At 54.3% G+C, this 16,288-nt stretch overlaps 1 protein-coding gene across 4 annotated transcripts in view; it reads left to right on the top strand.

Moving 5' to 3' along the window:
• hspa12b (heat shock protein 12B) overlaps positions 1 to 16,288 on the top strand; it is a 131,957-nt gene that overhangs the window by 70,332 nt on the left and 45,337 nt on the right. For all 4 annotated transcript variants that reach the window (XM_068038619.1, XM_068038533.1, XM_068038359.1 and 1 more), the window contains 3 exons: positions 7,992 to 8,092; positions 12,024 to 12,148; positions 14,876 to 15,062. In XM_068038619.1, coding sequence (XP_067894720.1) covers positions 7,992 to 8,092; positions 12,024 to 12,148; positions 14,876 to 15,062 — 413 coding nt within the window. The remainder of the gene's footprint in view (positions 1 to 7,991; positions 8,093 to 12,023; positions 12,149 to 14,875; positions 15,063 to 16,288) is intronic.

Here is a 16,288-nt window from a genome sequence, read left to right as displayed (position 1 = left end):
GTGGGGATCAGATTGCACAGGGAGTGGGAGAGGGGATCAGATTGCACAGGGAGAGGGAGAGGGGATCAGATTGCACAGGGAGAGGGAGTGGGGATCAGATTGCCCAGGGAGTGGGAGTGGGGATCAGATTGCACAGGGAGTGGGAGAGGGGATCAGACTGCACAGGGAGAGGGAGAGGGGATCAGATTGCACAGGGAGAGGGAGTGGGGATCAGACTGCACAGGGAGAGGGAGAGGGGATCAGATTGCACAGGGAGAGGGAGTGGGGATCAGATTGCACAGGGAGAGGGAGTGGGGATCAGATTGCACAGGGAGAGGGAGTGGGGATCAGATTGCCCAGGGAGTGGGAGTGGGGATCAGACTGCACAGGGAGAGGGAGTGGGGATCAGACTGCACAGGGAGAGGGAGTGGGGATCAGATTGCACAGGGAGAGGGAGTGGGGATCAGATTGCACAGGGAGAGGGAGTGGGGATCAGATTGCCCAGGGAGTGGGAGTGGGGATCAGACTGCACAGGGAGAGGGAGTGGGGATCAGATTGCACAGGGAGTGGGAGTGGGGATCAGATTGCACAGGGAGTGGGAGAGGGGATCAGACTGCACAGGGAGAGGGAGTGGGGATCAGACTGCACAGGGAGAGGGAGAGGGGATCAGATTGCACAGGGAGAGGGAGTGGGGATCAGATTGCACAGGGAGAGGGAGTGGGGATCAGATTGCACAGGGAGAGGGAGTGGGGATCAGACTGCACAGGGAGAGGGAGTGGGGATCAGATTGCCCAGGGAGTGGGAGTGGGGATCAGAATGCACAGGGAGTGGGAGAGGGGATCAGACTGCACAGGGAGAGGGAGAGGGGATCAGATTGTACAGGGAGAGGGAGTGGGGATCAGATTGCACAGGGAGAGGGAGTGGGGATCAGATTGCACAGGGAGAGGGAGTGGGGATCAGATTGCCCAGGGAGTGGGAGTGGGGATCAGACTGCACAGGGAGAGGGAGTGGGGATCAGACTGCACAGGGAGAGGGAGTGGGGATCAGATTGCACAGGGAGAGGGAGTGGGGATCAGATTGCACAGGGAGAGGGAGTGGGGATCAGATTGCCCAGGGAGTGGGAGTGGGGATCAGACTGCACAGGGAGAGGGAGTGGGGATCAGATTGCACAGGGAGAGGGAGTGGGGATCAGATTGCACAGGGAGAGGGAGTGGGGATCAGATTGCCCAGGGAGTGGGAGTGGGGATCAGACTGCACAGGGAGAGGGAGTGGGGATCAGACTGCACAGGGAGTGGGAGTGGGGATCAGATTGCACAGGGAGAGGGAGTGGGGATCAGATTGCACAGGGAGAGGGATAGGGGATCAGATTGCACAGGGAGAGGGAGTGGGGATCAGATTGCACAGGGAGAGGCAGTGGGGATCAGATTGCACAGGGAGAGGGAGTGGGGATCAGATTGCACAGGGAGAGGGAGTGGGGATCAGATTGCCCAGGGAGTGGGAGTGGGGATCAGATTGCACAGGGAGTGGGAGAGGGGATCAGACTGCACAGGGAGAGGGAGAGGGGATCAGATTGCCCAGGGAGTGGGAGTGGGGATCAGATTGCACAGGGAGTGGGAGAGGGGATCAGACTGCACAGGGAGAGGGAGAGGGGATCAGATTGCACAGGGAGAGGGAGTGGGGATCAGATTGCACAGGGAGAGGGAGTGGGGATCAGATTGCACAGGGAGAGGGAGTGGGGATCAGACTGCACAGGGAGAGGGAGAGGGGATCAGATTGCACAGGGAGAGGGAGTGGGGATCAGATTGCACAGGGAGAGGGAGTGGGGATCAGATTGCACAGGGAGAGGGAGTGGGGATCAGATTGCCCAGTGAGTGGGAGTGGGGATCAGACTGCACAGGGAGAGGGAGTGGGGATCAGACTGCACAGGGAGAGGGAGTGGGGATCAGATTGCACAGGGAGAGGGAGTGGGGATCAGATTGCACAGGGAGAGGGAGTGGGGATCAGATTGCCCAGGGAGTGGGAGTGGGGATCAGACTGCACAGGGAGAGGGAGTGGGGATCAGATTGCACAGGGAGAGGGAGTGGGGATCAGACTGCACAGGGAGAGGGAGTGGGGATCAGACTGCACAGGGAGTGGGAGTGGGGATCAGATTGCACAGGGAGAGGGAGTGGGGATCAGATTGCACAGGGAGAGGGATAGGGGATCAGATTGCCCAGGGAGTGGGAGTGGGGATCAGACTGCACAGGGAGAGGGAGTGGGGATCAGACTGCACAGGGAGTGGGAGTGGGGATCAGATTGCACAGGGAGAGGGAGTGGTGATCAGATTGCACAGGGAGAGGGAGTGGGGATCAGATTGCCCAGGGAGTGGGAGTGGGGATCAGACTGCACAGGGAGAGGGAGTGGGGATCAGATTGCACAGGGAGAGGGATAGGGGATCAGATTGCACAGGGAGAGGGAGTGGGGATCAGATTGCCCAGGGAGTGGGAGTGGGGATCAGACTGCACAGGGAGTGGGAGTGGGGATCAGATTGCCCAGGGAGTGGGAGTGGGGATCAGACTGCACAGGGAGAGGGAGTGGGGATCAGACTGCACAGGGAGTGGGAGTGGGGATCAGATTGCACAGGGAGAGGGAGTGGGGATCAGATTGCACAGGGAGAGGGATAGGGGATCAGATTGCCCAGGGAGTGGGAGTGGGGATCAGACTGCACAGGGAGTGGGAGTGGGGATCAGATTGCACAGGGAGAGGGAGTGGGGATCAGATTGCACAGGGAGAGGGATAGGGGATCAGATTGCACAGGGAGAGGGAGTGGGGATCAGATTGCACAGGGAGTGGGAGTGGGGATCAGATTGCACAGGGAGTGGGAGTGGGGATCAGACTGCACAGGGAGTGGGAGTGGGGATCAGATTGCACAGGGAGTGGGAGTGGGGATCAGATTGCACAGGGAGTGGGAGTGGGGATCAGATTGCACAGGGAGAGGGAGTGGGGATCAGATTGCACAGGGAGTGGGAGTGGGGATCAGATTGCACAGGGAGTGGGAGTGGGGATCAGATTGCACAGGGAGAGGGAGTGGGGATCAGATTGCACAGGGAGAGGGAGTGGGGATCAGATTGCACAGGGAGAGGGAGTGGGGATCAGATTGCACAGGGAGAGGGAGCGGGGATCAGATTGCACAGGGAGTGGGAGTGGGGATCAGATTGCACAGGGAGAGGGAGAGGGGATCAGATTGCACAGGGAGTGGGAGTGGGGATCAGATTGCACAGGGAGAGGGAGTGGGGATCAGATTGCACAGGGAGTGGGAGTGGGGATCAGATTGCACAGGGAGAGGGAGTGGGGATCAGATTGCACAGGGAGTGGGAGTGGGGATCAGATTGCACAGGGAGAGGGAGTGGGGATCAGATTGCACAGGGAGAGGGAGTGGGGATCAGATTGCACAGGGAGAGGGAGCGGGGATCAGATTGCACAGGGAGAGGGAGTGGGGATCAGATTGCACAGGGAGAGGGAGTGGGGATCAGATTGCACAGGGAGAGGGAGCGGGGATCAGATTGCACAGGGAGAGGGAGTGGGGATCAGATTGCACAGGGAGAGGGAGTGGGGATCAGATTGCACAGGGAGAGGGAGCGGGGATCAGATTGCACAGGGAGAGGGAGAGGGGATCAGATTGCACAGGGAGTGGGAGTGGGGATCAGATTGCACAGGGAGAGGGAGTGGGGATCAGATTGCACAGGGAGAGGGAGCGGGGATCAGATTGCACAGGGAGTGGGAGTGGGGATCAGATTGCACAGGGAGAGGGAGTGGGGATCAGATTGCACAGGGAGAGGGAGTGGGGATCAGATTGCACAGGGAGTGGGAGTGGGGATCAGATTGCACAGGGAGAGGGAGTGGGGATCAGATTGCACAGGGAGAGTGAGCGGGGATCAGATTGCACAGGGAGTGGGAGTGGGGATCAGATTGCACAGGGAGAGGGAGTGGGGATCAGATTGCACAGGGAGAGGGAGCGGGGATCAGATTGCACAGGGAGTGGGAGTGGGGATCAGACTGCACAGGGAGAGGGAGCGGGGATCAGACTGCACAGGGAGTGGGGATCAGATTGCACAGGGAGAGGGAGTGGGGATCAGATTGCACAGGGAGAGGGAGTGGGGATCAGATTGCACAGGGAGTGGGAGTGGGGATCAGACTGCACAGGGAGTGGGAGTGGGTATCAGATTGCACAGGGAGAGGGAGTGGGGATCAGATTGCACAGGGAGTGGGAGTGGGGATCAGACTGCACAGGGAGTGGGAGTGGGTATCAGATTGCACAGGGAGAGGGAGTGGGGATCAGACTGAACAGGGAGAGGGAGTGGGGATCAGATTGCACAGGGAGTGGGAGTGGGGATCAGACTGCACAGGGAGTGGGAGTGGGGATCAGATTGCACAGGGAGAGGGAGTGGGGATCAGATTGCACAGGGAGTGGGAGTGGGGATCAGACTGCACAGGGAGTGGGAGAGGGAGTGGGGATCAGATTGCACAGGGAGTGGGAGTGGGGATCAGATTGCACAGGGAGTGGGAGTGGGGATCAGACTGCACAGGGAGTGGGAGAGGGAGTGGGGATCAGATTGCACAGGGAGTGGGAGTGGGGATCAGACTGCACAGGGAGTGGGAGTGGGGATCAGACTGCACAGGGAGTGGGAGAGGGAGTGGGGATCAGATTGCAGACGGAGTGGGAGTGGGGATCAGACTGCACAGGGAGTGGGAGTGGGGATCAGACTGCACAGGGAGTGGGAGTGGGGATCAGACTGCACAGGGAGTGGGAGAGGGAGTGGGGATCAGATTGCAGAGGGAGTGGGGATCAGATTGCACAGGGAGTGGGAGTGGGTATCAGATTGCACAGGGAGTGGGAGTGGGGATCAGACTGCACAGGGAGTGGGAGTGGGGATCAGACTGCACAGGGAGTGGGAGAGGGAGTGGGGATCAGATTGCAGAGGGAGTGGGGATCAGATTGCACAGGGAGTGGGAGTGGGGATCAGACTGCACAGGGAGTGGGAGAGGGAGTGGGGATCAGATTGCAGAGGGAGTGGGGATCAGATTGCACAGGGAGTGGGAGTGGGGATCAGACTGCACAGGGAGTGGGAGAGGGAGTGGGGATCAGATTGCAGAGGGAGTGGGGATCAGATTGCACAGGGAGTGGGAGTGGGTATCAGATTGCACAGGGAGTGGGAGTGGGGATCAGACTGCAGAGGGAGTGGGAGTGGGGATCAGACTGCACAGGGAGTGGGAGAGGGAGTGGGGATCAGATTGCAGAGGGAGTGGGGATCAGATTGCACAGGGAGTGGGAGTGGGGATCAGACTGCACAGGGAGTGGGAGAGGGAGTGGGGATCAGATTGCACAGGGAGTGGGAGTGGGGATCAGACTGCACTGGGAGTGGGAGAGGGAGTGGGGATCAGATTGCACAGGGAGTGGGAGTGGGGATCAGACTGCACAGGGAGTGGGAGAGGGAGTGGGGATCAGATTGCACAGGGAGTGGGAGTGGGGATCAGATTGCACAGGGAGTGGGAGTGGGGATCAGACTGCACAGGGAGAGGGAGTGGGGATCAGATTGCACAGGGAGAGGGAGTGGGGATCAGACTGCACAGGGAGAGGGAGTGGGGATCAGACTGCACAGGGAGTGGGAGTGGGGATCAGACTGCACAGGGAGAGGGAGTGGGGATCAGACTGCACAGGGAGTGGGAGTGGGGATCAGACTGCACAGGGAGAGGGAGTGGGGATCAGACTGCACAGGGAGTGGGAGTGGGGATCAGACTGCACAGGGAGAGGGAGTGGGGATCAGACTACACAGGGAGTGGGAGTGGGGATCAGACTGCACAGGGAGAGGGAGCGGGGATCAGACTGCACAGGGAGTGGGAGTGGGGATCAGACTGCACAGGGAGAGGGAGCGGGGATCAGACTGCACAGGGAGAGGGAGTGGGGATCAGACTGCACAGGGAGAGGGAGTGGGCATCAGACTGCACAGGGAGTGGGAGTGGGGATCAGACTGCAGAGGGAGAGGGGATCAGACTGCACAGGGAGAGGGAGTGGGAGTGGGGATCAAACTGCACAGGGAGAGGGAGTGGGGATCAGACTGCACAGGGAGAGGGGATCAGACTGCACAGGGAGAGGGAGTGGGAGTGGGGATCAAACTGCACAGGGAGAGGGAATGGGGATCAGACTGCACAGGGAGAGGGAGTGGGGATCAGACTGCACAGGGAGAGGGAGTGGGGATCAGACTGCACAGGGAGAGGGAGTGGGGATCAGACTGCACAGGGAGAGGGAGTGGGGATCAGACTGCACAGGGAGAGGGAGAGGGAGCGGGGATCAGACTGCACAGGGAGAGGGAGAGGGAGTGGGGATCAGACTGCACAGGGAGAGGGAGTGGGGATCAAACTGCACAGGGAGAGGGAATGGGGATCAGACTGCACAGGGAGAGGGAGTGGGGATCAGACTGCACAGGGAGAGGGAGTGGGGATCAGACTGCACAGGGAGAGGGAGTGGGGATCAGACTGCACAGGGAGAGGGAGTGGGGATCAGACTGCACAGGGAGAGGGAGAGGGAGCGGGGATCAGACTGCACAGGGAGAGGGAGAGGGAGTGGGGATCAGACTGCACAGGGAGAGGGAGTGGGGATCAGACTGCACAGGGAGAGGGAGTGGGGATCAGACTGCACAGGGAGAGGGAGTGGGGAGTCACAGAGAGAATTGGAGACTGAGTAACTAATTCAGAAACAATGGAAACTGCAAAGGGAATATTAATAAAATGGGAGAACAGCCAAATAAAGACTCTCACGGAATTCATCGTCTGTGTATGTGAGATGTTGGCTGAAAATGTAAAAACTGGTGAAAGATGGAGAAAGAGATCCAATAGATCTACACCTTCAGAACAGAAAAGCCTTCAGCAGAGAGGCAGATCTCACTCTCTTTCTCTCTCTTCCTCTCCCTTTCCCCACTCTGCTGCTCCTCTCCCTCCCCGTCACTCTCTTCCTTTCACTCCCTGTCCCCCCCCCCCTCACCTCTCTCTGGAGGAGAGGTGACTGTATCCTCCCTCTGCCAGTCTTTGAGAGGTTCCTGCTGCCTGGGAGGCAGTGATTAAAATCAGACGCTGCTACTTCCCCATCTGTTTCTCATCCGTGCTCAGGTCTTTAACTACACTTCATTAACTGTGTTGGGTTTGATTATACACCATGTGATATGTTGACTATGAGGGGGAGGGGTGGTTGGCCCCACACTCTATAGGCTGGACCCAGCAGTACAAATAAAAAGCATTAGTCTCAGGGTTAAACTGAGAAGGGGAGAGATTTAGAGAGCTGTGGGGAAGGAGGAGGGAAATGGAACTAATTGGATAGTTCTCTCAAAGGAGCCAGCACAGGCACGATGGGCTGAATGGCCTCCTTCTGTGCTGTATTGTTCTCTGCCTGGCCTGATAGCCAATCTCGCCTCAGGTGAGTGACAGAGAAAGGGGGATTAGTTCGGAATATGCCACTCAGTGATGTCAAGCTGCAGGTTGTGGATGGAAGGAGAGACTGAGACACAACAAGGTTTTAGAGACCTGCCTTGTATTCCCTTCAGTATATTAGATTAACGGGTGATCTAATCAAGGTGGTTAAGATGATTAAAGGATTCGATCGGGTTGATAGAGAGAAACTATTTCCTCTGGTGGGGGGAGTCCAGAACAAGGGGGCAGAACCTTAAACCTAGCCAGGCTGTTAAGGAGTGATGTCAGGAAGCACTTCACACAAAGGGGAGTGGAAATCTGGAACTCTCTTCCCCCAAAAAGCTGCGGAGGTCATCTGAAAATTTCAAAACTGAGGTTGAGGGATTTCCTTGTGCAACGCTGTTAAAGTTTGGAGAACTAAAGGTGGGTAAACACAGTTAAGAGCCACAATCTGATTGAATGGAGGAACAGACTCGAGGGGCTGAGTGGCCCCTCCTGTTCCTGTGTCCGTTCCGGGACATGGTACGCTCGAAGTTTGTGCGTCTCTCACTTCACTTTGTTTTGATTCTCAGATGCCAGAGGTGAAAGGTCATCGAGCCATCATCCTTCCCCGAGCTCCCCACAGCAGCCAGAGCATTACAGCATCGCCCCCCTCACTCCATCACAGTCCCCGGTACGTAGTTTACAGCTATTACTCTCATTGTGACAGGAAAGCCAGTCTGTAGCCCCCATGGTCACATTCTACACGTCTAACTGTATCAGACTATATCTGACACGTCAGACTAACCACTCCGTCACGGTGAGCAGTGTTTCTGTTGCAGTCTGTCGCACTGTTAATCCTTCCACTACTTCACTGTTCTACAGAGGAAGATCGTGAACTGCTGTGGTTCTAAGGAATTGATCTCCTGTTCAACCAACTTGGTAGGCTGAAGCATTTGCAACAATCTTCATCCAGAAGTGCCAAGTGGAAAATTCATCTCGGCCTCCTCCTGAGGTCCCCAGCATCACAGATAGCAGTCTGCAGTCTATCTGATTCACCCACATGTTAAGAAATCTGTGCCCGCTGGTAATTGACCTCTCTGCTAGGGGAAACATGTCCTTCCTGTCTGGTCTATCTCGGCCCCTCATAATTTTGTACACCTCAATTAAGTCACCCCTCAGCCTCATCCGGTCTAAGGAAAACAACCCTAGCCTATCCAATCTTTCCTCATAGCTGCAATTTGCAAGCCCTGGCAACATTCTTGTAAATCTCCTCTGTACTCTCTCCAGAGCAATTAATTCCTTCCTATAATGTGGTGACCAGAACTGTACACAATACTCCAGCTGTGGCCTAACCAGTGTTTTATACAGTTCCAGAATTACATCCCTGCTTTTGTACTCGATACCTCAGCCAATAAAGGAAAGCATTCCATATGCCTTCTTCACCACTCTATCTACCTGTCCTGCCACCTTCAGGGACCTGTGGACAAGCACTCCAAGGTCTCTCACTTCTTCTATCCCTCTCAATATCCTCCTGTTTATTGTGTATTCCCTCGCTTTATTTGCCCTCCCCAAATGCATTACCTCACACTTTTCTGGATTGAATTCCATTTGCCACTTTTCCGCCCACTCAACCAAACCATTGATATCATTCTGGAGTCTACAGCTATCCTCTTCACTATCAAATACACGGCCAATTTTTGTATTATCAGCAAATTTCCCAATCATGCCTCCCACATTTAAGTCCAAATCATTAATATATACCACAAACAGCAAGGGACCCAACACTGAGCCCTGTGGAACACCACTGGAAACAGCTTTCCATTCACAAAAACATCCATCGACCCATTACCCTTTGTTTCCTGTCACTGAGCCAATTTAGGATCCAACTCACCACATTCCCCTGTATCCCGTGGGCTTTTACTTTTCTGACCAGTCTGCCATGTGGGAACGTTGTCAAATGCCTTACTAAAATCCATGTAGACCACATCCACTGCACTAACCTCATCAATCCACCTTGTTACTGCCTCAAAAATTTCAATTAGGTTCAGAAGACATGACCATCCCTTAACAAACCCATGCTGACTATCCCGGATCAATCCGTGCTTTTCTAAGTGACAGTTTATCCTGTCTCTCGGAATTGATTCTAATAAAATGCCCACCACCGAGGTCAGGCTGACCGGCCTATAATTATTTGGCCTATCCCTCACACCCTTTTTAAACAATGGTATAATGTTCGCAGACCTCCAATCGTCTGGTACCTTAGGGCGGCACAGTGGCGCAGTGGTTAGCACCGCAGCCTCACAGCTCCAGGGACCCGGGTTCGATTCCGGGTACTGCCTGTGTGGAGTTTGCAAGTTCTCCCTGTGTCTGCGTGGGTTTTCTCCGGGTGCTCCGGTTTCCTCCCACAATCCAAAAGACTTGCAGTTTGATAGGTAAATTGGCCATTATAAATTGTCACTAGTATAGGTAGGTGGTAGGGAAATATAGGGACAGGTGGGGATGTTTGGTAGGAATATGGGATTAGTGTAGGATTAGTATAAATGGGTGGTTGATGTTCGGCACAGACTCGGTGGGCCGAAGGGCCTGTTTCAGTGCTGTATCTCTAATCTAATCTCTCCTGTATCTAGTGAGGATTTGAAAATGATCCTCAGAGCATCTGTTATTTCCTCCCTGGCTTCCTTTAACAGCCAGGGATACAATACAATCTGGCCAATTACCACCCCATCAATCTACTCTCGATCATCAGCAAAGTGATGGAAGGTGTTGTCAACAGTGCGATCAAGTTGCATTTACACAGAAACAAACTGCTCAATGACGCTCAGTTTGGGTTCCGCCAGGGCCACTCAGCTCCTGACCTCATAACAGCCTTGGTCCAAACATGGACAAAAGAGCTGAACTCAAGAGGTGAGGTGAGAGTGACTGCCCTTGACATCAAGGCAGCATTTGACCGAGTATGGCATCAAGGAGCCCTAGAAAAACTGGAGTCAATGGGAATCAAGGGGAAAATCAAGTGGTTGGAGTCATACCTAGTGCAAAGGAGGTTGGAGGTCAATCATCTGAGCTCCAGGACATCACTGCAGGAATTCCTCAGGGTAGTGTCCTGGGCAGAACCATCTTCAGCTGCTTCATCAATGACCTTCCTTCAATCATAAGGTCAGAAGTGGGGATGTTCGCTGATGATTGCACAATGTTCAGCACCATTCATGACTCCTCAGATACTGAAGCAGTCTGTGCCCAGATGCAGTAAGACCTGGACAATATCCAGGCTTGGGCTGATAAGTGGCAAGTAACATTTGCGCCACACAAGTGCCAGACAATGACCATCTCCAACAAGAGAGAATCTAACCATCTCCCCTTGACATTCAATGGCCTTACCATCGCTGAATCCCTCACTATCAACATCCTAGAGGCCACCATTGACCAGAAACTGAACTGGAGTAGGTATATAAATACCGTGGCTACAAGAGCAGGTCAGAGGCTGGGAATTCTGCAGTGGGTAACTCACCTTCTGACTCCCCAAAGCCTGTCCACCATCTACAAGGCACAAGTCAGGAGTGTGATGGAATACTCTCCACTTGCCTGGATGGGTGCAGCTCCAACAACACTCAAGAAGCTCGACACCATCCAGGACAAAGCAGCCCGCTTGATTGGCACCCCATCTACAAACATTCACTCCCTCCACCACTGACGCAGTGGCAGCAGTGTGTACCATCTACAAGATGCACTGCAGCAATGCACCAAGGCTCCTTAGACAGCACCTTCCAAACCCGCGACCTCTACCAACTAGAAGGACAAGGGCAGCAAATGCATGGGAACAACACCACCTGCAAGTTCCCCTTCAAGTCACACACCATCCTGACTTGGAACTATATCACCGTTCCTTCACTATCGCTGGGTCAAACTCCTGGAACTCCCTTCCTAACAGCACTGTGGGTGTACCTACCTCACATGGACTGCAGCGGTTCAAGAAGGCAGCTCACCACCATCTTCTCAAGGGCAATTAGGGATGGGCAATAAATGCTGGCCTAACCGGCGACACCCACATCCCATGAACTGAATAAAAAAATGCACGGGCTATCCAGTACCAGACAAGGATGAACTGTGCCCTTTACAAGTACAGGAAATAACAGTGAGTTCTATCATACTGCATCTGCTGTGCAGACATTGGGCCTTACTCTGAGGTCATCTCAGCTGTGGCCCAGTGAGTAGCAATCTCGCCTCAGAGTCAGAAGCCTGTGGGCTTAAATCCCACTCTAGAGACTTCAGGACGAATCCCAGGCAGTGCAGGACTGAGGGAGTGCAGCACTGTCAGAGGTGCTGTCTTTCAGATGAAATGTTAAACCGAAGGCCTTGTCTGCTCTCTCAGGTGGATGGAAAAGATCCCATGGCTACTATTTCAAAGAAGAGTAGGGGAGTTATCCCTGGGGCCCTGGACAATATTTATCCCTCAACAAATATTACTAAAGCAGATGATCTGGTCAATATCACATTGCTCTATGTGGGAGCTTGCTGTGCGCAAATTGCCTGCTGTGTTTCCTACATTACAACAGTTGTTCACAGGTGCTGTGTTAAGGTGTGATATTCCTGTCCCATTAACACTTCCTGACACATCGACTCCACAGAGATCTCTTGGGAATACACCACGATATCGGCCATTCAGCGTTGTGGTGGCTATCGACTTCGGAACCACAGCAAGTGGCTACGCATTCAGCCTGGTGCAAGACCCAGAAACAATTCACATGATGAGGTACCTGGGAGTCAGAGTGGGAGCACAATAGCCTGTAAGGAGGGGAGCGTGTGGGAGCGAGTGTGTGAGGAGGGGAGCATGTGGGAGCGAGTGGGTGAGGAGGGGAGCATGTGGGAGCGAGTGTGTGAGGAGGGGAGCGTGCAGGAGTGAGTGTGGGAGGAGGGGAGCATGAGGGAGCGAGTGTGTGAGGAGGGGAGCGTGTGGGAGCGAGTGTGTGAGGAGGGGAGCGTGTGGGAGTGAGTGCGTGAGGAGGGGAGCGTGCGGGAGTGAGTGTGTGAGGAGGGGAGCATGTGGGAGCGAGTGTGTGAGGAGGGGAGCGTGTGGGAGCGAGTGTGTGAGGAGGGGAGCGTGTGGGAGCGAGTATGTGAGGAGGGGAGCATGTGGGAGTGAGTGCGTGAGGAGGGAAGCGTGTGGGAGCGAGTGTGTCAGGAGGGGAGCGTGTGGGAGCGAGTGCGTGAGGAGGGGAGCGAGTGCGTGAGGTGGGGAGCATGTGGGAGCGAGTGTGTGAGGAGGGGAGCATGTGGGAGCGAGTGTGTGAGGAGGGGAGCGAGTGTGTGAGGAGGGGAGCGTGTGGGAACGGGTGTGTGAGGAGGGGAGCGAGTGGGAACGGGTGTGTGAGGAGGGGAGCGAGTGGGATCGGGTGTGTGAGGAGGGGAGCGAGTGGGAGCGAGTGTGTGAGGAGGGGAGCGAGTGTGTGAGGAGGGGAGCGTGTGGGAACGGGTGTGTGAGGAGGGGAGCGTGTGGGAGCGAGTGTGTGAGGAGGGGAGCGTGTGGGAGCGAGTGTGTGAGGAGGGGAGCGTGTGGGAGTGAGTGTGTGAGGAGGGGAGCGTGTGGGAGCGAGTGTGTCAGGAGGGGAGCGTGCGGGAGCGAGTGTGTGAGGAGGGGAGCGTGCTGGAGTGAGTGTGTAAGGAGGGGAGCGTGCTGGAGTGAGTGTGTAAGGAGGGGAGCGTGCTGGAGTGAGTGTGTGAGGAGGGGAGCGTGCTGGAGTGAGTGTGTGAGGAGGGGAGCGTGCTGGAGTGAGTGTGTAAGGAGGGGAGCGTGCTGGAGCGAGTGTGTGAGGAGGGGAGCGTGCTGGAGTGAGTGTGTCAGGAGGGGAGCGTGCTGGAGTGAGTGTGTCAGGAGGGGAGCGTGCGGGAACGAGTGTGTGAGGAGGGGAGCATGCTGGAGTGAGTGTGTAAGGAGGGGAGCATGCTGGAGTGAGTGTGTAAGGAGGGGAGCGTGCGGGAGCGAGTGTGTAAGGAGGGGAGCGTGCTGGAGTGAGTGTGTAAGGAGGGGAGCGTGCGGGAGCGAGTGTGTGAGGAGGGGAGCGTGCTGGAGTGAGTGTGTCAGGAGGGGAGCGTGCTGGAGTGAGTGTGTCAGGAGGGGAGCGTGCGGGAGCGAGTGTGTAAGGAGGGGAGCGTGCTGGAGCGTGTGTGTGAGGAGGGGAGCGTGCTGGAGTGAGTGTGTAAGGAGGGGAGCGTGCTGGAGTGAGTGTGTAAGGAGGGGAGCGTGCTGGAGTGAGTGTGTAAGGAGGGGAGCGTGCGGGAACGAGTGTGTGAGGAGGGGAGCGCGCGGGAGCGAGTGTGTCAGGAGGGGAGCGTGCGGGAACGAGTGTGTGAGGAGGGGAGCGTGCTGGAGTGAGTGTGTCAGGAGGGGAGCGTGCGGGAACGAGTGTGTGAGGAGGGGAGCGTGCTGGAGTGAGTGTGTCAGGAGGGGAGCGTGCTGGAGTGAGTGTGTGAGGAGGGGAGCGTGCTGGAGTGAGTGTGTGAGGAGGGGAGCGTGCTGGAGTGAGTGTGTGAGGAGGGGAGCGTGCTGGAGTGAGTGTGTGAGGAGGGGAGCATGCTGGAGTCAGTGTTTATTTTGTATATTTGATATGGTCAGCAGGGTGATGTTAAGAATGTGCCTTTGAATGGAACTGAGTTTCTTGCTGGGCCATTTCAGGGGCAGTTAAGAGTCAACCACATTGCTGTGGGTCTGGAGTCATATGTCGGACAGACCAGGTTCGGACAGCAGATTTCCTTCCCGAAAGGACATTAGTGAACCAGATGAGTTTTTACAAGAATCTGGTAGTTTCATGGTCACCATTACTGAGACGAGACTTTTATTCCAGATTGAATTTAAATTAATTGAATTTAAATTCCCCAGCTGCCTTGGTGGGATTTAAACTCACATTTCTGGATGTATTCCAGGTCTCAGGATTACTTGTCCAGTAACATATGTACAATGTTACTGCACCCACTACCATACTCTAATACTATTTGAGGCAGGAGGAGACCTTTGGCCCATCTAGCGCCACTTATCCTTAGAATTCTGTTCCGCCCATCTGGTCTCTTCTGATCCTGATTGTCCCCTTCAGCCCATTTCGGCCCTGCTGTCTCCAGTATTCCCTTTGGTCCATGTTGAGCCACCTATCTAGAAATTTCCAATGGTTAATTCCTAATAATGTTTTATGCCATTTTGTTGACAAAAACCTGCCTCATTCCTTTTTGCGATCTGGTCATCTCCCACCCAGCTGTGTCTGTAATCTGTACCACAAATCGCAATACCCTTAGTCTCTGTTTAAAAAATATTGATTTGAAGTTAAACCGAACTCCACCATTTCATGTCACCCCCATGAAATGTGAAAATTACATTCTGGTTTAGAATGATCGATCTATGTTTGTGTAATAATGGTAGACGGGAATCACGCTGCCACTTGTTACTGCAGTCATCGGAGATGCCTTTTCCTTGGTGTTTGGTTATTTCTAGACGATGGGAAGGTGGCGATCCTGGAGTGGCAAATCAGAAAACTCCAACCAGCCTGCTCCTTACTCCAGACGGCAGCTTCCACAGCCTGGGATACACGGCCAGAGACCATTACCATGACCTCGACCCAGAGGAAGCCAGGGATTGGCTGTACTTTGAGAAGTTTAAGATGAAGATTCATATCACCTGTGTGAGTTCAGTCACATCACTCAGCGCATGACAGAGAAATAGTTCAGACTCTCTCACCCAACAATGTCCAGTCTTCGTCTGAGTGACTACTACACGGAACAAAATACAACACACAACCACATTCAACTGCATATTAATTGGGCAGGGTAGAGGGAGCTTTACTCTGTATCTAACCCCCGTGCTGTACCTGTCCTGGGAGTGTTTGATGGGGACAGTGTAGAGGGAGCTTTACTCTGTATCTAACCCCCATGCTGAACCTGTCCTGGGAGTGTTTGATGGGGACAGTGTAGAGGGAGCTTTACTCTGTGCCTAACCCCCCTGCTGAACCTGTCCTGGGAATGTTTGATGGGGACAGTGTAGAGGGAGCTTTACTCTGTATCTAACCTATACTGTTCCTGCGCTGAGAGTGTTTGATGGGACCGTGACAGTGTGAATTGGAATTACAGCGTGATTTTGATTTAGAGATACAGCACTGAAACAGGCCCTTCAGCCCACCGAGTCTGTGCCGACCATTAACCACCCATTTATACTAATCCTACACTAATCCCATATTCCTACCACATCCTCACCTGTCCCTATATTTTCCCTACCACCTACCTATACTAGGGGCAATTTATAATGGCCAATTTACCTATCAACCTGCAAGTCTTTGGCTGTGGGAGGAAACCGGAGCACCTGGAGGAAACCCACGCAGACACAGGGAGAACTTGCAAACTCCACACAGGCAGTACCCAGTATTGAACCCGGGTCGCTGGAGCTGTGAGGCTGCGGTGCTAACCACTGCGCCACTGTGCCGCCCCTATATAATTGACCAATGAATTTCAAGATAGATAAGTGAGGTACTGCAATTTGGTAAGAAAAATAAGGAGGTCATATATGACTTGGAAATTAAGACTCTAAGTGGGAGCGAAGGCTAGAATACTTAATGAGTATTTTGAATCAATCTTTACTAAGCAAGATGAATCCAACAAAATATGGGTAGAGGTGGAGAGAGTAGAGGTAACGGATAGGGTAAAAATTGAGAGGGAGGTGGTACTGGAAAGACTGGCTATGCTTCGGGTCGTTAAGCCACCAGGTTCGGATGGCTTGCATCCCAGGTTGCTAAAGGAAGTGGGGATGAAGATCATGGAAGGATTTGCCATAATCTTCCAATCTTCCCTGGGTGTTAAATGCCAGAAAGCTTGTTGTGGAAGGATGATGCTGGAGCCTATCTTTACTTAGTTTCAC

The sequence above is a fragment of the Heterodontus francisci genome, chromosome 1, assembly GCF_036365525.1.
Source record: "Heterodontus francisci isolate sHetFra1 chromosome 1, sHetFra1.hap1, whole genome shotgun sequence".
Lineage (NCBI taxonomy): Eukaryota > Metazoa > Chordata > Chondrichthyes > Heterodontiformes > Heterodontidae > Heterodontus > Heterodontus francisci.
This window is presented reverse-complemented; position numbering and strand designations above follow the sequence as displayed.